This window comes from Suillus paluster (genome assembly GCF_016628075.1).
Source record: "Suillus paluster strain FC165 chromosome Unknown EDB91scaffold_1, whole genome shotgun sequence".
In the NCBI taxonomy this organism is placed as follows: domain Eukaryota; kingdom Fungi; phylum Basidiomycota; class Agaricomycetes; order Boletales; family Suillaceae; genus Suillus; species Suillus paluster.
In genome coordinates this window covers 1140695-1166596 of record NW_024537561.1, presented here as the reverse complement: position 1 = coordinate 1166596, position 25902 = coordinate 1140695, and the positions used below count along the sequence as shown (strand labels likewise).

Sequence of the window (25902 nt, the reverse complement as noted above, 5' to 3'; positions counted from 1 at the left end):
ACATTTTGCTCCCCTCAAAGTTCGTGCGACTAATCGTGACCTCTGGTTTTGACGGACTTGAGGATAAAACTCCTCGAGTACACTGCAGATACCCGACAGGTAGTTGTCTACCGATCATGGATTTATCTGCGCTGACATGAATGTGACAAATAAGGGTAGGGTGTCAGGAGTTGGGTCAATGGCAAGACGGTGAAGATCGCAGAAAGTTACATAAGAGTTGAGCATGGACAAGTAAGATTGATTTGTTGACTTATCCAGGGCTAAGCCAAGATTGATGGACCGCTCGTGGATGAGCCGATCCATCGACCAAGCAGCATGAATAGGCTGCCTGGCCTTAACCAATGAAGGAATCATTTTTGCGCTACCCCCAGTGCATTCTGAGGGGGCTGAAAGGATAGGACCCGGAGGCCTGGTGAACAACTCACTGCATCTCTCGCTCTCCATCATGAAAGATGGTCAGCAACTACATTGTCACACCCGGAGATGTGAAAGACCCGGAAATCAACTTCAAAGACCAACACGGTCTCCACCACATCCATGAGAAGACAATTGAAACCTGGGGCACCGGACAAAGAGTTAAACATGTAGACAGTGTTCAGACTGTCCGTGAACACTGCAAGTCATCCATCTCTCGGCAAACATGTGACCACGTCATGGACGGCTGATGCCACGCAGAGGGCTTCGGTGAAGAAAATGTCTTTGATGGGTGGATGTTCTGGAAGGTTAGACTGGAATGTGAGGTTAAGGCTGGGATACCAGAACCTCATACCTGAACCCAAAGCATCGCAGTAGACTTCGAGAGTGTCGAAAGGAAGTGGATTATAGCACCACAAGACGGATTTGAGCAGATATACCCCGTTGGACTGTTCAAGGTGGTAAGCAGCCCACAACAACTCCTCAACAACTGCACGATTGAGCCAGAGCATACCTCTGGCATTAGACTTGCCCCTGATTTTGGCATATACGGCCGAGAGACCCGGTCGTAAGAGAGGGCAGACGTTAAGTGCCCAGTTAAGCAACCCAGCAATATGCTCAAAATCCCTAAGTGTCCTCTTGCTCTTGTATTTTGCGAACTTGCGAAGTTCGCGAACAAGAGAAAGCTTTGAGTCGTCCTTGAGGGATATTCGCATTAGGTTTGGGTCGACGTTGAAGCTGATGATGGGGAGAGGAGATCCGAAGATTTGTTTGCATTCTTCGTGCGGGATTCCTAATTCATCCCATAAGAGGAGAAGTGTTACCATCTCAGATGGTAGCATCTTCTGATACTTAACATAATAGGATAGGTCACCAAGCTTGGAGAACAAAAACGAGTCGTCGACGTAGATAAAAGCCTGAATAAGTCAAATAAAGACTGCAATCCATATCACGAGTGACATGAATGCATGAAAGATCCATTGAGAGGCCCGCCCACCAAAAACGTTAGCACAATCAACGCATCGCTCACCCTCGAAGGTGATGATCTGTTTGATCTGCCACAAAGGGTGCATTGATGTATGGTGGTAAGCCTCGGAAACGTTGGCTTTCTAGATCTGCAAGACATCATAGGGATGATGACGGCGATATTCATTGATGGCTTCGCCAAGATCCTGGACGTTGTCGAGCGTTACGCCGGCAATATCCTCTTTGGCAATCATAGAGTTTAGGGAGTACTCTCCCACACTATGATTTGTAACTAAGCGAAACTTACCCCCCTCCTTTGGAACAGCATGAATAGGCATACTATACATGCCAGGGAGAAGGTCTTGTCCGAAGGTGGGAGAATAACGACCAACCATCTCCTCTTTGCTGATCTGACCTCAGATGAAGTCTTGTTCCACCTTGGTTTTTGGGGTAGGCGAAGGCACCTCCCAAGTAGTAGGGTAGACCCCGGGGTGAGTATCAGCCCAAGGCCAAAACCCCTCCCAAAGCCCAAGACAGACGGAGCACACAAAGGGAAGGTTAGGATAATGAGCGATTGTGAGAAGGTTCTCGAAGCGGTCAACGTTAATGGGTGTGGAAACTTTAAGCAGATGTGGATTTTGAGCGATAGTGGAAAGAGCGGCATCATTGGTGAACTCTGCAGGAGGAGGACGAGGAAGAGGTTCGGCAGTTTCAGTCCAAAGCGCAGTTCTGCTAAGTGACTTAGCTTCATTACCCCACACCATCTGCCTTTTGAATCTTTGACCATGGGCTATGGTCTCATTTAGCCACCTTTGCCATAGAGCCACATTCTGTCCACTTATGTCCCCCTCTACACTTGCTGCAAACATGGAAGCGGGTACACTCGGAAGTGGATTTGTCGCAACATCAGGAAAAACTATATCTCTATATAGAGGACCATCCTCTATATAGCCCCGATAGCACACCACAGCTCTATACAGTCTATGGCAAGCTATCACAGCACTATAGACCAGTATAGACATCATGAAAGTCTATATATTACCATAAAGTTTGGTAAGTGTATTTAGAAGTAAAACATTTCAACAACTATAGACCCCAGTAGACCGTGGGAACTTTTTTCGATGAAAACCAAAGTTGTAGTCCTTGTCTAGGGAAGTCTATCCATAGTCTTATGACTTCAATAGGTTAAGATCCTAGTGAGTTATAAGGAAAATACTCGAAATTGAAGGGTTCAAGAAAGCAACTTGACCATGGGAACTTTTTTCGATTAAATCAAAGTTGTAGTCCTTGTCAAGGGAAGTCTATCCATAGTCTAATGACTTCAATAGGTCAAGATCTTAGTGAGTTATAAGGAAAATACTTGGAATTGAAGGGTTCAAAAGTGTTAAGGTACACCTTATTTATGTAAGCAAAAATGCGAAAATTCACCTTATGTGTATTCAAAATCCTAATGCTAACAGTCAATTTCATTGTCTTTTTCTTACTGTCATAATCCTAGTCCTATTAACCAAAAACTCGAAAATTCACCAAGTCTTGTGTTGTGGCTTTGTTTGGCACTGCTTATGTAAGCAAAAATGCGGTCAACCAACAAGTCTTTTCCCATTCTTTCCTTCCCCCCCCACTGCCCCCTCATTAGATTATCTTCCATATTTTTCTTACAATTTTCGAGTTTTTGCCTCTCTTCTCTTCTTCATGCTTCTCTATCCTTCTCTTGGTGTTGATGTTGTTGGTGCTGGTACTGGTGCTGGTGCTTTGAACTCTGGTAAGTCTCCCTCCATAATTTTCGCATTTTTGACTATTTGACTAATCTTTTTTCTAACCCTCTCCTTCTAGCTCTCTTCCCTCCTGCTCCTCCTCCCCCCAACTATTTTCGCATTTTTGACCATTTGGCAAGTCTTTTCTCTGACTCTCACTTCCTCCTGTCTGATCCTCTCCTAGCTCCCTTCCCTCCTCTTCCCTCAAGAATTTTCGCAATTTTCACTATTTGGTAAGTCTTTCTTTTTTTTGTATTCATCTTTCCTCTCTGATTCTTCCTTCTAGTTCTCTTGTCTCTTCCTCCTGTAATTTTCGCATTTTTGCCTGTTTTGTAGTTATTAGTTTACATGTATTGTAGTAGTTGAAATATAATTTGGAATTTTCGCTTTTTTTTAATTTTGAGAAGACTATTATGGCAACAAACAGCTATTAAGAGAAATTTTTGCTTTGTGTTTTGAGCTATAATAGCTACAATAGTTGTGGTATGTTCCACCCAGCTATAGCAACTTTAATAGAGCTATATAGCACTATACACTGGTGTAGTAAGCCTGCACAATTGGGCACTTGGCTATATGAGCTATAGGGCTATGGAGTCTGTATAGCAGTCTATAGCGCTATGGGTGGCTATATAGCCTTACCACATTTTCCTGATGAAGCTCCCCTATTCCAATTGAGGCAGGGCTCCCCTTGACCCGAAAACTCGAATCGTCCCTTCTTCCCCCCTCCTGAGAATTTCCCAGAGGACTTCTCGCCGGTTGAGGAACTGAGCTGATGGAGCTCAGAGTACGCGACCATACCAAGGGAGGAGAGATGTGAGACTTCGAGATGACGTAATTTGGAAATGGAGTCGAATCTGAGATACTTTTGCCCTTCGACTTTGAGTCGACACGCTTTGTCAAAATCAATGATTCGCGAGTGGAGGGCATAGTGGACGTCAACAAAGAACCCAGAAAGGTAGCGTTTGTAGCCCCGTAATTCTCCTTCCTTCCAGGGCATGATAAAGGTAAGGGCTTCGATCCATAAGTCGGAGGCGATACTCCAGTCTCTGTAGGTTTTGACCTTATGAGTGGTGGTGGGCTGGGACAAGGTGATTTCGAACCCCTTCCCAAGAGTCTGGGATTGTTTAGGGTCGATAGAGGTGGAATAGTGTCCCGAGAGGACCTTTTCAAGATCTGGTGCATGTCCTTCAAGGAGTAAGGTCCACTGGGACAGCAGGAAGCTAGGACATCCCGGTGTTGCAGTGACCTGACCTCAATAATACTTGGGATCCTTGGTCCACTCCTCATAGCAATTGAGGGTAAGTTCCTCGGCTCTCTTGTGCGAGACGTGACAATATTGCTTTGGGTCAAGCCATGGATAGAAGTGAAGTCATTTGGAGGTAAGCTTATGCCTCTTTCCTCGCAGAACGTACTCATGTTCTTCTCTGGACTCATCACTCTCCTCCTCTTCAGACAAATTTCATTGTCTAAGCTTCGCGCGTAATTCCCTTTCTTTACCAATGGCCGATGAATTCGGACTGGGACTGGGACAGTCAGATTCTCTCCCTTTGGACTCATTCTCATCTCCCCCCCTTCCTTTGTCCAGAGACAAGTCGTTGGAGGTGTGATCAAGGAGTTGTAAGAAATGGGTAAATCCTGACTTGAAGTCCTGTTGGGAGAGAGAGTCGGATTCGCCGATGGCAGACTGGAGAATGAGCTGAATTTCAAGCAAGGCATCTCCCTTTTCGACAAGTCCCTTTCCGAAGTTGTCGACAAGCTTGAGACATTTGGAGACTGAAGCTTGGTCGAATTTGTGCTCGACTTCGGAAGAGAGGTTGGATGAAAGGGTTTGCATTGTTCCAGCATTATCAGACATGAGAAGATATTCGATGAATAAATTAGTGCGCAAAAGCTTGCTATTGATACAAATGAATCAAGTGAGAAGAAACTAAGAAACAATGAGAGAAAAACAGTGTACCTAGCGAGACGGACGAATCGAGTGAGAAGAGGCAAGGAGCCCCTCTTCAAGTGTCTCGCTAGACATAGGCTGGTGACTCCACTTAAGGAGGTGGCAATGCAGGATTGCATCATACACAATAGTCGTGCCGATCGACACACTGGGTGTCGGCTGAAATGACAATGGGACAGGCCCAATGAGTAAAGAACACAATAGACGTGCCGAACAGTACCAAGGGTACCAGCAGAGAAGAGAGTGAGACAGGTTCACAAGCCAAAGGTAGTGTTCAGGTAGACCCGATGGACAAAGCTGCTGAGGAGCACGCTCATCCAACTACCCTTGTGTAAATCATAATATTATGGGAGACCTGTGTGGGAACCTCAGCCACCCGCACATGGATGCCATGTTTCATCCATGTGTTTCTGCTTAGCTCACTTAAACCTCAATTTAGAAATTTCATGTGGTTCTGTCAAGCGGAGTTTCAATTTCCGAAAACCGTTGTCCGTTACTATATACCATCCGAATTTGGTCATATGTAGATTTTGCTTGATTTGGCAATCTCACGTGGTTTTTTTTTTCTGCACCAACTGCACCAGACACAACGCGACGCGACACAACACTGCTCTACCATTCCAGCAGCTCCCAATCACTTGCCGTCTCTTCTGATCACCTGGCATCACCTCTCATCATCAGCTGTTGAATCTTGCTGCCTCCCAGTACCCTCAACACTTCACTATGGCCATTTCCAGCACCTCCCCAGCACCTGATACTGGCTCAGACGCGTTTTTGGCTGCATCACGTGACGCAGAGCTCCCTGTCACACCAGGTCACATCACCATGTGAGTTTTTTGGTGTCTGTTTTTGTCTGATCACACAATTTACAGCAGCTGTTCCCAGTGCTTCCTCAGCACCTGATGCTGGCTCGGGCCCATTATCACGTGACACTCTGGTCATGCTGGGTCATGTCACGAGGTGAGTTTCTCTCTCTGTCTCTGTCTGATTGTGTATTTATGGTAGCTACAAGGCAGGAGCCCAGACCTACTGTTGACTGGAATGCCAGGCTTCTGCAGGGCTTTGATGCAAGTTTTGCGGCCCACCTGCAGTGATGTCATCGCCAGCCCGTCAACATGCTGGCCCCACCTCCCACTTCCACAACTCCTTCAGTACCCCCTCCTTCTGAGTTGTCGGCGCCTGCTGTGACTGACTGGTCTGCTGAACTCCATTGTCGCTGGTCCGAGAGCCACATGATGCATCTTGAACGGAGATGACTCAACGACCCGTATGCTAAGGTCACCACTTGGCGAGAGAATCTCAATGCCATGGATCAGAAAATCCATGACCTCCAATGATCTAACGTGAAGTTGGAAAAGGACATCATGTGGTGGGAAGAGCAACATGAGCAAGACCTCAAGGATAATGGTAGGGATGTAGATACCTTCTGCTCTCAGTTGGAGAAGGCACATAAGCATCAAAAGCATCGCAAGGTGGTGGATGCTTGGTGAAAGCACATCTTTCAGCAGATGAAGAGAAAAAGTTGGGAGGAGCGTCGGCATTTGAATGAGCTACGCAAAGAGGGACCTCCACCTGGCTGGGAGCCTTCTGAATAGTTTTTTGTGTTAGAGTTGTTCCTATAATATGACTTGATTTCTGATTGGATGGGAGTGATGTATCAAATGGGTGATGTGACATTATTGGAGTGGTGGGAGGATGGGAGGACGGGAGATGGGAGACAGGAAAACGGGAAAGCAGAAAATAGGACAGAGGACACAGGAGAATTAGACACAAACAGTGAGACTGAAATTTACCTGGGACACTGGCTTGCATCCCACTGGCCGAGGCATGAGGCCATGGGATTGCAAGCCAGTGTCCCAGGTAAATTTCAGTCTCACTGTTTGTGTCTAATTCTCCTGTGTCCTCTGTCCTATTTTCTCACAACTAAACAAAAGTATATAGTATTTTGATTGTACCTTTACTTTTGTCAAAATCCTGAATACTGCTCAAAAATGTAATTTATTTCAAAATTTTCAAAATTCTGCTATGATTATCAATTATTAATTATTAAGTTCCTGAAGTGCTCCACTTGCTTGCTGTGCCGAAGGCACAACGGGTGTGGACTCGTAAAGTTAAACTCGAAACACTCACCTTTTCGGTCAAATTCTGATGACTCATGTCTCTCCCAAAATTGTTACCACGTGTCTCACAACCATCACCTTCCCACCACTCCGAGGATGGTATAAAGTCTGGGTCTCCCAGCTGGCTTGCGCAAGGTTTTCCACAATCCATTCCAGTCTCGTCCCGGAGACAATGAGCAGTCGAGAGCTGGAGTGTTTTCTTGAATTTAGCCTCTTTCACCTTATTCTCGATGTTGTATCACCGGCGATTCTGTCTTCTTACAGATAATGGAATGCTAGTCCGGTCAAAGTCCCGCTCACAACATTTCTTATGATACTGTCCCACCGGTGGTTCTGTTTTACAGATAGTGGAGTGCTAGTCCGGCCAATGTCCCACTGACAGTACTATTTTCCTTATTCCACCCATGAGCTGGCGAGGTTCATATTATACGTAGTAGTGCCTGAGTTACATCAGTAGCGTAGTCAGCCAATTAAAATCGTTCATCGTTCATCGCATCGTCGCGGTCGTGCCGCTCGCTCCAACTTGGTTGCAAATCATAAAATTATCTGGATCTCATGGCGGAAATCGAATACTTTGAATACTCCTGGGCCTCACCAGTGAGCCCGAGGGAACTTGACAGTTGATACTGTTATTAGCCCTAATCGTGCAGCTCATCAAGCTTACATGATGTTTATAAGCTTTTCTCTAGAATGCGCGTCACTTAGCCACCACCAAAATTATGCAGTGTAAACCCTGAACCAAACCTGATAGCGGGATGGAGAGAATCCGAGAGTCTAGAGATCGTGGTCGAATCATGTAGTAAGTACTAACGTGTTATGCTTCAAACGAGCAAAAAATGTTTTTTTGTGGATCGTGGTCCTCTCGATTCTATGTTTCGTCGGGCGAAGTGGTGAACCCAAAAACTCAAGTTGACTCTCAATCTAGTTGCCAAGTTCTAATAGGGAAGGCAACTTGAATTCGGGTAGTTCCAGCCGGCGAGCAGGAGCAGAAGTTCTTCGTTCAGGAGATCGCCGACAAGGCTGGAGTCACATCCTCAGGTATTAAGACTATTCCATTACGAGCTTAACTTCGTCAATTAAGTTTTATAGGGCCACGTCAGCGTTGTTCATTGCAAAGCACTGGCATATGATTCATTACGGAACACCGGACGCACAGGTGTATGGAAGCCTTTTGGTTATTCAACCGACTCAGATCGGTGCAGTGGAAGGTCCGGCAGTTCAGTTCAACCAAGTGTCAGTCACACAATTGGGTTCCGGAGACCGAATCGCGGCTCTTTGACTGATCGCAGGTTGGTCAATGTTCTGACCCTTGATGCAAAATTCATCTCCTAGGTCCTTCGAATCAGGACTTTTGTTCCTTTCATCCAAAGGGAATCTTTTTAGAAGAGATTTTCTTTGCAGACGGTAGGAATTCTGATGGTGATGCATGCTGCTGAAATGCGGCATTGCCGTGGGACCCTGGAAGCCTTGATTCTGGTCGATTCTTATGGAATCCACGATGATATCCTCTTTTTCTCCCTGATAGTCTTAATACGAAGGATTGGTCTGACTAGGAGAGATTACATGATAGTGGCATATTGCTTCACAATCAACCCAAATTGCGGATTTCCCGCTTCGCCGTGATGTGTTTGTCTGGTACGTGACTTTAGCCTCTGATGGAGCTTACTGAATTTTATCTTATATAGCAATGGTTTTTTTGACTGCCACGTACTAAAGTTTATATAGCAGTGAGTTTGGCCCATCTGGTGGAATACACGCTGGCCCCTGTGGATTTTCTATCGAGTCTCTTATCTTTCAAGGGGTGGATAGTGCACGTAACTGACCAACAATTGGATATCGGTTTCGCCGCTGGTATAGTAAATATTTTTCCCGAGCTAATTCGAGGTGCAATGACATAGTGCCTATCTGCGTCGCGACGTTGCGGTATTTGCCGGTTGGCTAATTTCAGATCATCCGTCACAAGCCAACGCGGGTCTAACTGCTTGATTCTTGTAGTCGAGAAACTCCGTTATCGTTGTGCAGAATATACATGGTCATGCGAGTGCCACAAACAGCTGCTGGTGCTCTTGGCTCTGCCACGAGATGGTATCATTTCAGGTTTCCGTGCCTGTTACCTCTCAAGAATGGAATTCATCTCTCTCTCGGCCCCCTAGACCGTTCCTTCCTAGGTTTTGCTGCCTCCGATACACACTTAAATATCTGATATTTCATGCTTGGTCTGCCTCGGTCCCTCGTACTCCTTCTCGATAGCCATGGCTGCTGAAGCGGTGGAACGAACCCCTAGTGCCACCAACGAGAAATCCTTTGACGCGAAGGAAGAGAAATCTTACTTCGTGAATGGGGATATCGAATCTTCCACCCAAGAAGCTGAAACAGACGAGAATGTTGTTCTTCAGAACGAGCGAGAAATTGCAACTCACGTAATTTCCGTGGACGATGATCCTAGTCTCAACCCCTGGACTCTTCGGGCTTTCTTCATCGGTCTCGGCCTTTCCGCCTTTGGTGGTTCCTTGGGTAAAGCAGTCAAGATCATTCAGTCGAGTGTCCTACTCACTTAGTATACTGCTTCCTAGCTCAAATTTATTACTTCAAACCTGTGAGGGTTTCTTGATCAAACATTCTCTCAAAGGTCTCATTCGGATTGGCACTCCAGCAAACTATCCTAGTGTCTTCGATGTTCCTTGCCATCATATCCTATGTCATTGGCTTTACGATGGAAACATTTATCCCCCGTCTTGGACTGTTCCGATACTTGAATCCAGTGCGTCTTCCACATAGCTCCTGACCTTGAAGTTCACGCATGATTTATGAATATCAGGGACCCTTTAATAAAAAGGAAAATGCATTCATTATCATCATGTCTAGTGCAGCCGCGAACTCTGCATTGGCTACGGAGGTCCTTGCTGTCCAACGGTGTGCTAATAATTCAATTCCTCGGTCAATGGTGATTGACGACTCATTAGTTTGTATTATAACATCACGCCGAACGCTGGCTCTTCAATATTTTTGTTGTTTTCTTCTCAATTGCTCGGGTGCGTTGCATTGACGTGCTCCCTGCTCCGCCCATCACTGACGCCGCAAATCGCAGTTATGGGATCGGCGGTATGATGCGAGGTATGTTTATCTTCAACAGTAGCTATGCTCAAAATCTCAGCTCACGACTCTCAGGGATCCTCCTTTATCCGTCGAAGATGTTATACCCTGGTGTTCTCCCGTTGCTTTCCATGTTTGACGCTCTCTATCGCGATGGCTCCGAAGCACGCCGCAAGCTCAAGGTCTTCTACGTCGTCTTTGCTGCGTATGTTTAGATATCATCAATGAATCAGTCTCAATTCTAACGATCTTGAAATCAGCATCTTTATATGGGAGATGTTCCCTGAATGGATTTTTCCACTACTCACTGGTTTCTCAATATTCTGCCTGGCTGCTCCTAACAATGCTGCTGTTTCTCGCGTATTTGGTGGTTCCAACGGAAACGAGGGCCTTGGTCTATTGTCCCTGTGCTTCGACTGGCAGGTAATGCCCACTGTCTAGATATGGTTGATTCTTGAGTTGAACTTAATTTGTACAGTACATCTCGGGTGTTATTAACCCGATGACTATTCCACTGAAAGCTCAGGTCAGTTGGCACACCAGCGCATATGAAACTTCTGACGTCTCCCCTAGCTTTCCAGCTTCATTGGTTACATACTCTGCATGTATGTGATTTCAGTCACGGTGCATAATATTACTGAGGGAAATGAAGGGTTGTCTTTGTTGCGGTATTCTACACCAACATATGGGAATCTCAGAATTTCCCCTTTGTACGTAAAACCTCTACTGCGATTTCTAATGTCCGGGCTGATAATGCGCAATGCATGTCAGTTGGCGCAGCTCCTCTTTTACGAGAACGGAACTGTGTACGATCAGACTTTGATCATGAATTCCAACTACGAGGTGGACCCCGCCTTAGTCGCGGAACAAGGACTTCCATACTACGCCGGTACCTGGATTATTAACCTTCTGTCAACTAATCTTGTGAGTCAAGAAATGCTACTGATGTGAAGTATTTTGCTCATAGTTCCACCACAGGGACTGGCTGCGACGTTCACTCACCTCCTCCTATGGAATAAAGATGACTTACGTGCAGCCTGGAGTTGGATGAACATGGATACACTGAGGAGTTGGCGTGCTAATTTTGATTGGAAATTCTGGAAGCACAGTGGAAAGAGGGAAGTTCCCATCAACATTGAGAACCTCGACCCACACTACCGCGAGATGCTGAAGGTTAGTCCTTGGGACATCAGATGGACAACGTTAACTCATTGTCGTACAGTATCCAGATGCTCCGAATAGTTGGTACCTCGTGACGTTTGTTCTCTCCTTTGTCGTTGGGCTGGTCGTCATCTACAAGACAAATTCTACGCTGCCCTGGTGAGCAACATTCTCTCTATCTGACACAAAAAGTACGAATTCTTTTCAGGTGGGGTTTCGTCATCGCAGTACTCTTGGCCAGCGTATCTATCTTGTTCTTCGGCGCGTTGTACGCTATCACCGGCATTGGTCTTTCCATCCGTAAGTACCGTTTATACACTACACGGTGCCTTAAGTTGATCTTTCGGTGAAGAAACATTGGTTCAAATGATTGCCGGCTACCTCCACAACGGAAGACCCATGGCGAACATGTTCTTTGTTGGTATCGACACACTTTCCGGATCTGTGACCGCTACTGATGTTGATATTGACAGGTCCTTTACAGCTATGTGCGGACTCTTATCTTCGCGTCCTGGACCTGTTTTTGATTGATTTTCCTTCAGAATACTGTGTCTCAAGCTTTATTGCTACTACGTGACCTGAAGATTGCTCAATGTGCGTCTACATTCGTTGTCAGGGAAGGTTCCTCTCACTTGCAGATACGCAGATGCCAAATTGCCTCCCCGTGCTGCATTCACGGCCCAGATCATTGGCACCTTACTTGGCGCTGTTCTCAACTATGGTTAGGGAGTCATTCTGCCCATCCATTCGTCACATTTAATTTGTTGTTTCAGTGTTGATGAATTCTATCATCGACAATCAACGTGAAATCCTACTATCTGTACAAGGAACAAATATCTGGTCTGGTCAGCAACCTCAGTCATACAACTCGCAAGCCATAGCATGGGGCGGCCTGGCTCACGAACTCTTTTCAACCGGTCAAAGGTACCAATGGGTTCCCTTATCCTATCTAATTGGCTTGGTTGCACCTCTTCCCTTCTGGATTATTCACCGTTACTGGCCGAAACTGCGCATGGATTACTATTACACTCCTATCATCTGGTACGCTCTGAATACATTGATAGTCGATATTGAACCCTCATTATGTGTGCAGTGCGTACATTGGATGGCTTTGCGTTGGAATAAACTCTTCAGTCCTGTCCTATTACGCGATCGCCTTCTTGTCTCAGTGGTGGCTCCGTACTCGGTACCCGCGTTGGTTCATGAAATACAACTACTTGGTCGGCGCCGGTGAGTTTAGTGGCCTTCTTATCTCGAATTTCAAAAAATCATGCTATACCATAGCTCTTGATGGTGGAACACAAGTCATGGTATTCATTCTCTCCTTTGCGGTCCAAGGGGCTGCCGGAACAGCACATCTTTTCCCGGCATGGTGGGGTGCAAACCAAGGTGGCAACTACGATCGCTGCTTGTTTATCTAAATATCATACATCAGTTTGAAACATTATGAAAGTATTGGCAACATCTTGAAGTATGAAGTGATATGATCGTGACAGTGTTGGATCCCGTTCAAGCTAGTGCAGATGTCGCATCCCTGCGGACAACAAACATGATGGCATCGGCATTCATGTCGTATTTTTTAGAGACAGCTGAACAGTGAGTACTACAGGAGATATCTAAAACCCTTTGGCAGCCCTAGAGCTTCCTCTTCGGCTTCAGCAGCTTCATTACACCGGGCAAGGTGCTGCCTGAACGCCCAACACATCGCAATACATATAATGCTTGTCAAGGTGCAAATGAGGTATGAGTTCACGTATGTAGGTCCCCAACTGGACGGCCAGAAGTACCTGCGACGACGTCAGTAGTAGCATAGATAACGAGGTCGCTGTAGACTGACGATGCACCCATGTTGCCAAACATTCCCATCGAGTTTATTAACCCGATGGCTGCAGCTCGTTTCGACTGCGATTGAGAAAAGGTGTTCATGACCCAGGTGATAAGGACGACAAAGGCAACTGGGGGCTGAGTCATAAAGAACCTTGACGGTGCAGGTCAGTGGAATAGCAGAACGAGGAACATATGGATCATACAGCGACAGATATCGAACAGCCGTATTCATGGTAGAAATGGCAATGATAAACCCAGCGACGCCGACAAGTATAGGGCCGGCGATATGCCAGAAGCGTTCACCAGTTGCATCGGAGTGCCTTGGGTATTGTCAATTTTGACACGGAGCCTGACGAGTAACGACTGACCAGGCCACGATGAACGAAGTTGCAGTTCCCAAAATCCACGGAGGTGCGCAGAGCAGGAGGCTGACAGTCGCGCTGTAACCCATTGTAGCGGACAGTGTCGGGAAAAAATTGCCGCATGATAAAGAAGCAACCATGAAACAAAGAGCAGTACCAAGCCACCATACTTTCCAATCCACAAGAGCCTCCACGAGACCAGAAAAGCCCTCTACAGGCTTGCCCTGGTGCTCATCTCCGGTTGCAGTTTCCTCTTCCGCCCGCCGTTTGGCTAAGGTTTGTTCATCAGGCGAAAGCCAGACGCTCGGCGTCGAAGGAATATCTGGTAAAATCCAAATTGCGGACACTGCAATCACGATGGTTAAAATGCCCTCCAGAAAGAAGAGCCATCTGGAGCACCAAAGTCAGCGCAAATTTTAATTTTGGGAACAAGCTAATTGCGCCTCAGACCTCCAAGCAGGAAAGCCCAGTATACCATCAAAGCTTGCCAAAATTCCTGACGCCGCAAGTGGGCTGAAAGCATAACTGATTGAGTTGCCGCAATCAAGAAGCGCCGTGCGTAGCCCTAGTTCGTTGCGCTTATACCTACACAAACTTCAATATGTGCTGGTTGGAGAGTATTGGGTAACTGCACCATCGTGAGAGAAGAAATACAGCTCCGGGAAAGAACGACGCCTCAACAAATCCGAGAAAGAAACGCAAGATAAGAGCAGTATGATACCTGAAGGAGTGCTAAATGCGAGCACCGAACGGACGGACTGCAATTAGATACTAACGTTTGTGAGGCACCTAAGTTCCATGACCCTCGTTATGCAATATTTGTCGGATTAAACGAAACAGGTACATACCCATGGACAAGGTGATAGCGCCCCATATTGCCATGCAACTTGAGAGGTATATGGATGGCCTGTCTATGCGATCTAAGAACACATTGCTTTTGAATTCTCAGTGATGTCGTACAAGGAGAACCTGCTGAGACATACGAAGGAGCTTGTAGCAACACATATCCCGTGTAAAAAATGCTAATTAGTGTGTTGAACTGATTCCCTGTCATGCCAAGATCCTTCTCGAAACCACGAAGCCTCGCTGCACTTGCGGCAAGGGCGGTTTAGTAAGATACACACCACTGCCATGCGATTTCGAAGGGCTACGTACGCTACATTACCACGGTCCATCTATACAAAGAGCTTAGGCAGTGGCGGAAACACTAGGTACACCAGACTTACACAACTCATGATGTAAATAAGAATCAGAAAGGCTACTCGAAGGTCTAGCTTGCGGAGAAGCCTTCTCTCCACCATCGGTCTGTTCTGCTCATCAACGTACGAGAGTGTTGGACCATCAGTGGCATCACTGCTGGTGCCGTAGTGGGAACTGGAATCGCCTGCATGATCAAGCAGGGGACGATAGTCTGACATGAAGTCAACAATCTACAGATTGGTTGCCAGAGCGATGACTTCAGCTCGGATATATGGTGTTGGGCTAGACTGGCGCTTTCACACGGACGCGCGTCACGTAATACTATGTAGTTAGACGACATCTAACCGTGACTCGGATGAGTATTTGAGGTTCGAGGATATCCCTTGTTTTCGAACGCCGCTGGGTACATATCCTGCTATGCTTTGCGTTGTGCTCATACTGCACGCGAATAGCACGATGCGCACTCGATAGTAGTACCGTACGCCGACGCTGAATAGGTACCGTATATTCAGCGACGCTCCCTGCCAAGTCATCCTTCTCCTAAACATGCAGGATAATACCGCAAAGAGATCACTCTTTTTCCGTTGCCCGATGAAGAGTAAGTCTCTCAATCCGCATTATTTAAGAAGAAATGACTGTTTTCCTTCAATGCTCTGACTAGGGGAGACTAGCTATTCGATCGGTTCAGTGACGTCGGCACTGTAGATAGTAGTTCCAATGAAAATCACTGGAAAATGCACTGGTGCTGAATGTTTCAGAGTAACTTCCACTGAAACTGCATGCAGTTAATTTCATTGGAGTGCTGATTCTGAATTTCAGCTTATCACCCTCAATTCAGCACCATCCTTTCAGTAGAAAATTTACTGAATCAGATTCAGCTCTGTATGGGTCGGGGCTTGTGTTCTAACTGGTACCCCATGCCTTCCTATAATGGTAATTTATTTGGGGTTCAGTTGCCAAGCACCATTACAGCCATTTGCAGAATGCTAGGCCAAAAAAAATTCACTACATACACAGGGGTATTTCAACTTCTATTCTCCGATCAGATATTGATACATCATCGCAATGACCATTTACTAATCCCAGTGTAACGATGAATTGCTGGGTCTTTGACATTTAGCAAGCTCATTTGTAGAGCAACTTGTTTTTGTTCCTTGGACATCTATCGCCCCATCCAAGTTGTAGATCGAGATTGTCCGTCGGAAGTTAAATTTTTGTTGTCCCGACTTATTGCTGAATATATATGTAGTGAATATTTTTTGGCCTAGCATTCTGCAAATGACTGTAACACTTCTTCGTAGTATGGTATGTACGTGGCTTACAAGACCAATCACTTCTCAGTTGATCTGAAATAAAGTAGTTTATCATTAATGCAATTACGATTATATCAAGCTACTGTACTTGGAATTTATGTGGTAGTAAATAGAACAGTAGCTAGTGTTGTAGTGATAATTGAATGGACTGACTCAGTCACTTGGGTGAAATTTTTCGCATTTTTGTCATGTGACATTGTTTTGGTATATATTGCTATTATTGTGAAGTTATTCATATGGTCTTGTGGCTGAGTGGTAATGATGCTGCACTTATAATTGCGTGACGTGTGAGGTCCTGGGTTCAATTCCTGCCAATTGCAAATTATAATAAGTGAAATTGATCATGTGATGTGTGCCATAGCATGGCAACATTTCTTTTGGCAGCACAACTTCAGCATATTTTCAGAGTATGCTTTCAGATTACGAATTCAGAGTAAAAAACGGCAATATCAGCACCTCTATTTCAGCTCTTAATGCTCTTAGTTTCACCGAATTATCTTCTGATTTCATCTAGTGAATTTCATTGAAACTACTACCCACAGTGTCGGGCTGCGCGATTCCGTCGCCTGTACACTCGGGATATTTTTTGCGCTACTAGTGTTTTAGTACAGTAAGAAGTCTCCCTGGTGTACGGACTACTCCATTCGCTGATCATTGATGTTCTTCCAAATGGGTTTGCGCCCATCTTTCGGAAATTACTTGTTTGCTGTTACACACCTATCATCGGGGCGGTTTGAACTCATCGATGCGGTGCGTATTCCTCATCATCCCCGACTCGTAGAGGAGGGCTCTGTGATGATGATCGGAGATCACCCAGCCAAGGACTGTACGCGCGAGTCTTTTTTCGGAGGGGAATGTCTTTCTCAGCGATGGTTTGTAAATGTGATCTTGTCATCAGATCTAGATGTTCTTCGGAATCGGAACTGCTTTTTTGTGCTGATTATCCTGACTCCAGCAGCTCTCATGTGTCGACGTCCACAGCGTTGTCACTTTCGTCGATCGCGACGTTAAACATCTTCGTTGATTGCGACTGTCAAACACCCGTGTCAATTGCAAAACCAGTCGTAGGTTGCCTGAACTCAGTGAAGTGTTTCGTGCACATGGTTATCAAGGACGACTTTAGGTGTGCTCTTGCTTCTCTTACTGTTGCTGAGCTTCGACGATGTTTACGGCAGTTACCATCTCGAAAGTCTGATTGCGTAGACTGCCTTTCTCATTATCTTTGTGATTGGGTAAGATTTGTTTGAATTGTGTTTTAAGTGTCTTAATATTGGACAGCAGGTTGTTCATCACCGTTTCGTCGCCATCAATCAGTACTTTGATGCCCTGTGTGGCTTTGAAGTCATGGCAGCTGTTTGTGCCGTTCAACTATCTAGTGTTGGCATTGTCACGCATGAATTTGATACTCGTTGTCCTTGGATGACTTCCAATACTTCTGGACGGTTTGTCACAAGACTCAATAAGCTAGCTAACTCCACGCTGCGTGACGCGCTTAAACAGATACATCCCAAAGGTGCACCTGATATGAGCAGATGATCAAAAAACATGCGTTTGTTCTATTTTGTTTCTCAACTTACCCACGTTCTTCTTGGCCTCGATGATGCATTGTTTGTGCAGTGTGTTCTTGACTTCGCGCCTGGTATCATGCAAGGCTTGGAACCGACGGAACAACCTGACGGATAATCTGAAAGACGTGATCCGCATGCACAGAATCACTTTGCAATGTCTCATGACTTATTCTAATGCTTATCGAATCCTGTACTACTTACTCAAGACTTGGAACCACCCGATTTCACTGATAGTTCCACTTCAGTGTCATTTTCTTTCTAATATCACATCCTGTACTTACCGTAACACGATTCGAATCAAAGGAATCGGGGATGGGCGCCCGCCGCCGCTACGATGATTTAGACAGTGCGGACATTGGATGGCTTTCAAATTGCGTTGGGGATAAACTCCTAATTCTGTCGTATCACACTTGTCTGAGTGGTGGCTCCGTATTTGGTACCCGTGCTGGTTCATGCACATGAAGTACAAATATTTTGTCGGCGCAGTGGCCTTCTTATTGCGACTATTAACATCGTACGCCTTCGATGGTGGAACACAGGTCATGCTATTCATTCAGGGGCTGCTGGAAAAGCACATATTGTCCCGAAAATTAACGGCGACTATGGGTGCAAACCAAGGCAGAAACTACAATCATCGCTTGTATCTCAATACCACACATCGGTTTGAATGGGCGACATCTTCTCACAGTAGGAATCATGGCATGCATATGATCCCGTTTGAGTCGGGTGTGGATGCGACATCCCTGTGCAACAACAGTCATACTGAAATCGGCGTTCGCGTCTATAATATGTCTCCGGGAGAGTGGAACAACGAGGACTACAGGAGATATCTAAAACCCTTTGGCAGCCCTAGAGCTTCCTCTTCGGCTTCAGCAGCTTCATTGCACCGGGCAAGGTGCTGCCTGAACGCCCAGCACATCACAATACATATAATGCTTGTCAAAATGCAAATGAGGTATGAGTTCACGTATGTGGGCCCCCAACTGGACGGCCAGAAGTACCTGCGACGGCGTCAGTAGTAGCATAGATAACGAGGTCGCTGTAGACTGACGATGCACCCATGTTGCCAAACATTCCCATCGAGTTTATTATCCCGACGGCTGCAGCTCGTTTCGACTGCGATTGAGAAAAGGTGTTCATGACCCAGGTGAGAAAGATGACAAAGGCAACTGGGGGCTGAGTCATAAAGAACCTTGACGGTGCAGGTCAGTGGAATAGCAGAACGAGGAACATATGGATCATACAGCGACAGATATCGAACAGCCGTATTCATGGTAGAAATGGCAATGATAAACCCAGCGACGCCGACAAGTAGAGGGCCGGCGATATGCCAGAAGCGTTCACCAGTTGCATCGGAGTGCCTTGGGTATTGTCAATTTTGACACGGAGCCTGACGAGTAACGACTGACCAGGCCACGATGAACGAAGTTGCAGTTCCCAAAATCCACGGAGGTGCGCAGAGCAGGAGGCTGACAGTCGCGCTGTAACCCATTGTAGCGGACAGTGTCGGAAAAAAATTGCTGCATGATAAAGAGGCGACTAGGAAACAAAGAGCAGCACCAAGCCACCATACTTTCCAATCCACAAGAGCCTCACCAAGACCAGAAAAGCCCTCTACGGGCTTGCCTTGGTGTTCATCTCCGGTTGTAGTTTCCTCTTCCATACGTCTCTTGGCCAGGACGTGTTCATCGGGCGAAAGCCAGACGCTCGGCGTTGAAGGAAAGTCTGGTAAAATCCAGATTGCAGATACTGCTACCACAATAGTCAAAGTGCCCTCCAGAAAGAAGAGCCATCTAGAGCAACAAAGTCAGCCCAATTCGAATTTTGGGAACACTGGAAATTTCGCTTCAGACCTCCAAGCTGGAAATCCCAGAGTACCATCTAAGCATGCCAAAATTCCTGACGCTACAAGTGGGCCAAAAGCGTAACTAATGGAGTTGCCGCAGAAGAAAAGCGCCATGCGTAACCCCAGCTCGTTGCGCTTATACCTAGATAAATTTCAATACATGCCGGTCGAAGAGTATGTGGTAACTGTACCATCGTGAGAGGAGAAATGCAGCTCCAGGAAAGAACGCCGCCTCAACAAATCCGAGGAAGAAACGCAAAATAAAAGCAGTATGATACCTGAAGGAGTGTTAACTGCGAGAAGACGGGACTGCAAGAATGTTAGATACTGACGTTCGTGATGCACCTTCCATGGGCCTCGTTATGCGATTTTGGTCGGATTAAATGAAAGAAGCACGTACCCATGAACACGGTGATAGCGCCCCACATTGCCATGCAACTTGAGAGGTATAAGGATGGCCTGTTTATGCGATCTAAGAACACATTGCTTTTGAATTCTCAGAGACGTCGTAGAAGGAGAACCTGCTGAGACATACGAAGGAGTTTGCATCAACACATATCCCGTGTAAAAGATGCTGATGAGTGTATTGAACTGATTCCCCGTCAGGCCAAGGTCCTCCTCAAAGCCACCAAGCCTTGCTGCACTTGTGGCGAAGGCGGTTAAGATACAAACCACTACCAGGCGATTTCGAAGGGCCACGTACGCTACATTGCTACGGTCCATCTATACAAAGAGCTTAGGCAGTGGCGGAAACACTAGGTATACCAGACTTACACAACTCATGATGTAGATCAGAACCAGGAAGGCTACTCGAAGGTCCAGCTTACGGATAAGCCTCTTCTCCACCATTGGTCTGTTCTGCTCATCAACGTACGAGAGTGTTGGACCATCAGTGGCATCACTGCTGGTGCCGTAGTGGGGACTGGAGTTGCCTGTATGATCAAGCAGGGGACGATAGTCTGACATTCCCCTGGATGAGTAGACAGATTGAAGATTCTGGCAACAGTTTCGGGTCAGATAAGTTTTATAGTTGCGCCAGGCGCTTGCGCCCGGCAACTCAGGATTAGCTAGTCTCCCATAGACCGAATAGAATAAAGGATTGATATATAAATAAGGATTAGCACTAGGTCACGTATTGCTAGATTCATCACCAAAATTACCGAATCCAGACATCACATGACATGTTGACTTTTCTGACACCGCCAATTATATATACGCGTCATATTCGACATTTGAAATATCATAGCGACACGATGACATCAAACATACTATCTGTCAAACATAGCTCATCCAGTAGAGTAGCTGTCAGATACATATCAGATAGATCCAATGTATTATATAGAGTAATTCTAAACATATATGACGAAAATCGGATGAAAGCTAAATAAAGTACCTAAAGGGCGCCATAGCCTTCCTCCATAAGTATATTGTCATCGAGTTCCTCACCGTCCTCAGCTATAATCTCGTCCTCCTCGTCATCTCTCAAGATGTCATCTTCGTTCTCCTCGGTGTCATCGTCGTCGTCTTCGTCGTCTTCGTCGTCCTCGTCCTCCGAGTCTTCACCATCCTCGTTGTCACTTTCGTCAGCTTCATCATCGCCAGCTACATCCTCACCGCCCTCGTTCACACGATCCCCATCAGATTCCTCGGCGATAGCAGCTTTGTCCGTCATTTCGATGTCTTCTTCGGCTTCATTATCCGAGTCTTCGGGAACGTGTCCCTCGCGTTGCAAAATGTCGTCCCACTCTCGCATACCCTTGTGGCCGACAGCGCCCCCTCGAAATCTCATGAACATATCCCTATCTACAAACCTAAGTAGTATGTGTATAGTTAACGGGTAAATAGTGAAACCAATGATACACTTACATATTCACATAATATAACACCCAGTCTGGGTCTGCTTGACGCCGTCCGATCGTAGGAATAAGAAGCCCTTCGGGACGGCCAAACGCGAAGGCCGGAATGATGTGAGCGCCCCGAATGACGCACTCCGGATCAAGGAATCCATATGCGTCGGGGCTTTCGTCCTCGAAGAATTGGAGACGCTGCAGCCTCTTAGCAGCAAAACCGGCTGGACTAGTATCCCGCTTGAACCATCTAACAAACAGAAAATTGATTCGTTTCGGACGGGATCGTACCGAATCAGGGGTTTCATAATATTCCACGTTCACATGGAATATTTTGATCAGGCGGGCGTACCAGTAAGGATGGGTGCGGTCGTCCTCATGTGACATGACCATGAGGTCAGCACGAGTGCGGGGGTTGATGGAGTCTTGCTCACGTCGCATATCGTATGTAGTGTAATTGACTTGAAGGATGTTGTGTTCGAATAGTTGGTTGTCTGTGATGAGAACTGAGTTGCGCTCAGCATCGGAAAAGTTATGCTCATCGCCTTCATACTCAAGACCTTGCAGACGAGCATACAAGTGGTCTTTGAGGCGAGGAATAAAGTTCTATATAGCTGTATTAGATACACCTTCAAATTTAAAATGGTAAATACGTACTTGGAGTGCCGGATCATCACCCAGCTCACCTAACCATGCCGTGAGGTCGTAAGTTGCACGAGCAGACTTGGCGATGTGGTAATGGTCTGATGGTGAGGTCCGCACACGACGGCGTCTGTTGTCGGTACCCTGCTGGGCAGAGAACTGTGCGCGAGCATTGATTACCTTATTACACAGACGTTCAATAGCATCTTGATTTGCTATGCTTGCAGTCATAGTAGTGTTGGTTTTAGGGGTGCGCGGGTAGCGTCTCTTGAGTTGCCGATGCTCTAGTTCACCCTATAATAGAATTACATACGTGACTAAAAATAAAAAATGAAAAACTCACTGGCTGTGTGGTGTAGTTATCAGTTGTCCCCCTCATTCTGATCGTGTTAGGGTAGTCCCCAAGGGCGTGAAACTTGTATGTTTGAATATTAAGTTTCTTTACCTTTGGGCGCGGTGTGCCTCCCTTCGCCTTAGCTAATGCACCCTGCTTGGCAGCCAGAGCAGCTAGCCGACGCCCCCGAGCAGCGTGTTCATGAGGTAACTCTGTCGTCACGTAGGTTTCGCAGGTGGTCCGTTGAAATTTGCGAACACTCTTGCCGAGGACAACTGTTGCTGAGTCGAAAAAGTCCAGAGTATCTTCGGTATGAAGACGGAGCTTGGCATAAGCTTGCCAAGTAGCAAGGTCGAACAACAGGTCCAGGATTATCTTGTCGTTATCAGGATCTAGAAGTAGATCCTCGAAGACTGGGATCGCACACTGAGATTAGATTTGAAATTAGTTATAAAATGAACTTAGAAACTTCGATACTCACCTGCAACAGATCTTCGAAATCTCGCGCCGCAAGGCGTTTCATTGCAGAGGCATTCGTGTGAAAACGCCGGATCGTTCCTCTCCCGAATGTTGGCACACGATGGTACCTGTAGCAGATTATACTGTAGTCAGTAACAATAATAATAATAATAATAAAATGTACCTCCAGTTCAAGTCCTTTACTACATTACCCCCGGCAGCATGTGCAATGCGCATCAAATGGGTGAAGATGGCCTTCCATACGCCGAGCTCGAATTCGTGTAGCATGTCCACCACGAACATTAAAAATAAATTAAATCCAAAGGCGAAAAGCCGATCGGAAAATGCATTCTAGATTTAATGAGCAACAAGTTTAAAATTAAGTATGATCAAATGCTTACACGTGTAGGAACGAGGGACTCGGAATTAAGAATTGATTTCACGCGCTTACCATCCACTGGTGCACCGCGTTGGAAAATGAGCTTGCGTGCGCGATCGATCTTGTTTCGACGGGATCGATCATCAACACGCTGAAGTGTTAAGCGATCATGCATATCGGCCTCTGTACCCATCTCAGATACATCAGCCTTTTTGATGAGACAGCGGGGGCATAGACATTCGCCAAGAAATTTAATTCCAGCAAGTAAGATCCTGATATGACATCAATCTAAGAACCACGAAAACCGAAACAAACAAACTTACTTCTCAGGGTAATCTGCCGAATAAGTAAAAAATCGCGGAAACACTCGCCGAGTGATTCCATCTCCACAACGGATCACAATCCCATGCTCATAAGCATGCATGAAGTCTTCATCGAGAAGAAGCTTCCAGATTGCTTGCATAAGCTCGCGCTTGCAGTATGTGTAGACCTCCGACGAAGATGCATCCTGAAAGAAACTGAAATAAGAATCTTGAAAATCGTCTGGAATCTTAATTTTTGTAAATAGGGGTTGAGTAATTTAGGTAATTTGAAAAGACTTACTGTAGGGATGTATGCGACGTGATGGCATGCCGAAGCAGTAGGCTTCCCGCGAGTATATTTAGATTCATTACCGAAAAACAGGTAGAACGGCCAAAGGGAGGCGGCGCTGAAATTGGAAAGGTGTGTCGAGTCGGAATACATCATGAGTGAGGCTACAACGCGTTCGAGATTGTCGTCCGGTTCGCGGGGAAGGGAGTTGACCTCAACAAAGGCCTCCGTCATTACAGGCGAAGAATACGCCTCAGAATAAACTTGAATGCTCCGTTCTTCGGAGACTTTCCACATATGATGAAATGGCGTCATATGGAACATTGTCGCCGCGCCATCTTCAAATACTTCCGTGATGATATCGATCAATGATTGATGGCGCACGCCTTTAATTTCCAGCTCAGGGGCATCACCTTCTGACGGCCACTTCATTTTTTCTTTAGGGAGGCTGATATATACTGAGGACTCCTTCCACCCGTTCCGAGCGCTGAAAGGATTAGAGTGGTCCTCGAGGTACTCTGCAATAAGTTTCTTTTCTCGAGTGGGATTAAAAATTCTTACGTCCCTTCGATCGTAAGCATCATCGTCGAGGAAAGTTGTAAGCCGCTGCAAAGCAGCATCGGAAATGAGATTCGAGTTGGAATATTGCCAACACATCAGTAGACCGGCGGTTGGACTGCTAAATGCGGAGTAGAGATTTTCGGGAGTGATGGAAGGCGGGAGGGGGGGGGCCAGTGTGAAGGCGAGACGAAGCATTGCTGGGATCTTCACCATCCTCAGGCTGCAACATTGGTGTGTCGCATAGGCTACTGAGGGAGGACCGTGGGCACAGAGTGGGGCGAGTAGGATACACTCGGTACAATCCCATTGTGTTCGGTTCTGTTTGAAAAGATATTAATTCATTACCGATCTGATCCACCTCCTCGGGCATGATATCATCAGCCTGAGCTACCTCCGGTATGTCATCACCGGGAACGAAGTCGGCGTATCATCTGGGCATGCGAATAACGCGTCCAGAACGGTTAGAACGCAGGGGAGGCGCATTAGGCTCGGGTATTGGCGGGGAATGCGGGCGGGATCCTTCTGAACCTCCAGGAATATCAGCATCCTGTGATATAAGTAAAATATCAGTTGCAAACATTGAAAAATCACAACATACCTGAATATCCCAGTTTCCAGCGTCCATGTCTCCCACATCTTCAAGGGGATCGGCTTCTTCGTCAGCTTCATCTAGGACATCTCGGTGGTCCCGTTGGTTGATTTTCCTCTTCTTGTTCCTTCGGCTCTTCTCAGCGCGCCGGTGAGATTTGCTGACCTGTGCACTAAATTCATGGTGAGTATTGCACAAAGCCTCGTGTGCGCTCAAGCGCCTCTGGCTGTTGAAGGCCTTCCCACAACCAAGGCAGATAAGTTCATCCATCGAGAGAAGAGGGAGCGGGGGACTTCAGACATAAAATGGGAGGAAGGGGCTATTTATTTCAGTCTATCTACAATACAAGCGCTACTAAATCTATGCAAGGTTATATCAATGCCTGAATATTCAGTGTGAATCACCTGAATGCACCTCATGATGGAAGTCGCTCAATGTCCGCATCACATCCTACATAGGGTAGACTACCCCAACAGGAGAGTGATTTCACTTAAAAACCACACCTGATCTCTGCAAATCAAAGTGGGATGCGCGGTAGGGCAAGCGACTCACCTAATCCCTTATCCAGGGAGATATCGTTTTGGCCCATGGAAATAACAAAACGCGTGACGTCAAGTTAGCGTTCATAGTCGTTCGTGAATTCCGGGCGGTCAACGGAATGGGAGCACTAATCTGCAACTGATAGACGCGAAGCGGGTCAAGGCGTGAAACGACCCTCAATAGGAAAAAGTTAGCTGAGATTGTAAGGCTGTCAGTACTTGCCTCCAGCTCTCCGAGACCTGAAATTGACGACTCACTGTGAACCCACTGAGGGTATATGCTCATTCGGCCTTCCAAAAATAACGGGACCTTCCAACGCGGCGCCAGCAAAGACCGGATCTGCTTGAACGCTACTGAGAGCGGTGTGCATGGGAGGCTGGAATTAGAA

The 25902-nt window shown here is 46.3% G+C and overlaps 7 protein-coding genes across 7 annotated transcripts; 4 read left to right on the top strand and 3 right to left on the bottom strand.

Annotated features, from left to right (window-relative positions):
- Positions 1-2924: 2924 nt before the first annotated feature.
- Positions 2925-3524, top strand: EDB91DRAFT_1342294 (uncharacterized protein). Its single transcript, XM_041325746.1, has 3 exons — positions 2925-3142; positions 3214-3367; positions 3421-3524. Exons 1-3 carry the CDS (start codon positions 3073-3075, stop codon positions 3491-3493), a joined length of 297 nt encoding a protein of 98 aa, XP_041184462.1. The 5' UTR covers positions 2925-3072; the 3' UTR covers positions 3494-3524.
- A 2281-nt stretch (positions 3525-5805) lies between these two features.
- Positions 5806-6176, top strand: EDB91DRAFT_1241674 (uncharacterized protein; the record flags this gene model as incomplete). The annotated part of the gene is made up of 3 exons (XM_041322105.1): positions 5806-5909; positions 5968-6042; positions 6095-6176. The coding sequence occupies 3 exons, from the start codon at positions 5806-5808 to the stop codon at positions 6174-6176; spliced, it is 261 nt and encodes an 86-aa protein (XP_041184461.1).
- Positions 6177-9454: 3278 nt separating this feature from the next.
- On the top strand, positions 9455-12939 carry EDB91DRAFT_1342293 (OPT oligopeptide transporter protein-domain-containing protein; the record flags this gene model as incomplete). The annotated part of the gene is made up of 22 exons (XM_041325745.1): positions 9455-9716; positions 9776-9798; positions 9856-9963; positions 10021-10115; positions 10166-10234; positions 10291-10316; positions 10371-10500; positions 10556-10718; positions 10774-10821; positions 10869-10900; positions 10948-11005; positions 11067-11219; positions 11274-11468; positions 11518-11615; positions 11665-11756; positions 11809-11873; positions 11930-11944; positions 11999-12050; positions 12103-12177; positions 12230-12497; positions 12550-12686; positions 12741-12939. 22 exons carry the CDS (start codon positions 9455-9457, stop codon positions 12875-12877), a joined length of 2301 nt encoding a protein of 766 aa, XP_041184460.1. The 3' UTR covers positions 12878-12939.
- Positions 12940-13059: 120 nt separating this feature from the next.
- Positions 13060-15561, bottom strand: EDB91DRAFT_1261497 (MFS general substrate transporter; the record flags this gene model as incomplete). Its single annotated transcript, XM_041324415.1, has 9 exons — positions 14852-15561; positions 14629-14736; positions 14484-14579; positions 14280-14366; positions 14096-14230; positions 13652-14035; positions 13487-13603; positions 13294-13434; positions 13060-13243 (listed from the first exon to the last, which is right to left on the bottom strand). Exons 1-9 carry the CDS (start codon positions 15061-15063, stop codon positions 13060-13062), a joined length of 1464 nt encoding a protein of 487 aa, XP_041184459.1. The 5' UTR covers positions 15064-15561.
- Positions 15562-16632: 1071 nt separating this feature from the next.
- Positions 16633-17708, top strand: EDB91DRAFT_1093679 (uncharacterized protein). The gene is made up of 3 exons (XM_041316828.1): positions 16633-16908; positions 17114-17390; positions 17437-17708. Exons 1-3 carry the CDS (start codon positions 16904-16906, stop codon positions 17692-17694), a joined length of 540 nt encoding a protein of 179 aa, XP_041184458.1. The 5' UTR covers positions 16633-16903; the 3' UTR covers positions 17695-17708.
- Positions 17709-18424: 716 nt separating this feature from the next.
- Positions 18425-20676, bottom strand: EDB91DRAFT_1192664 (MFS general substrate transporter). Its single transcript, XM_041320554.1, has 10 exons — positions 20347-20676; positions 20108-20295; positions 19973-20058; positions 19905-19917; positions 19764-19850; positions 19580-19714; positions 19136-19519; positions 18971-19087; positions 18778-18918; positions 18425-18727 (listed from the first exon to the last, which is right to left on the bottom strand). The coding sequence occupies exons 1-10, from the start codon at positions 20536-20538 to the stop codon at positions 18544-18546; spliced, it is 1527 nt and encodes a 508-aa protein (XP_041184457.1). The 5' UTR covers positions 20539-20676; the 3' UTR covers positions 18425-18543.
- A 4136-nt stretch (positions 20677-24812) lies between these two features.
- On the bottom strand, positions 24813-25244 carry EDB91DRAFT_1241669 (uncharacterized protein; the record flags this gene model as incomplete). The annotated part of the gene is made up of 2 exons (XM_041322104.1): positions 24813-24932; positions 24984-25244. The coding sequence occupies 2 exons, from the start codon at positions 25242-25244 to the stop codon at positions 24813-24815; spliced, it is 381 nt and encodes a 126-aa protein (XP_041184456.1).
- Between the last annotated feature and the right edge of the window lie 658 nt (positions 25245-25902).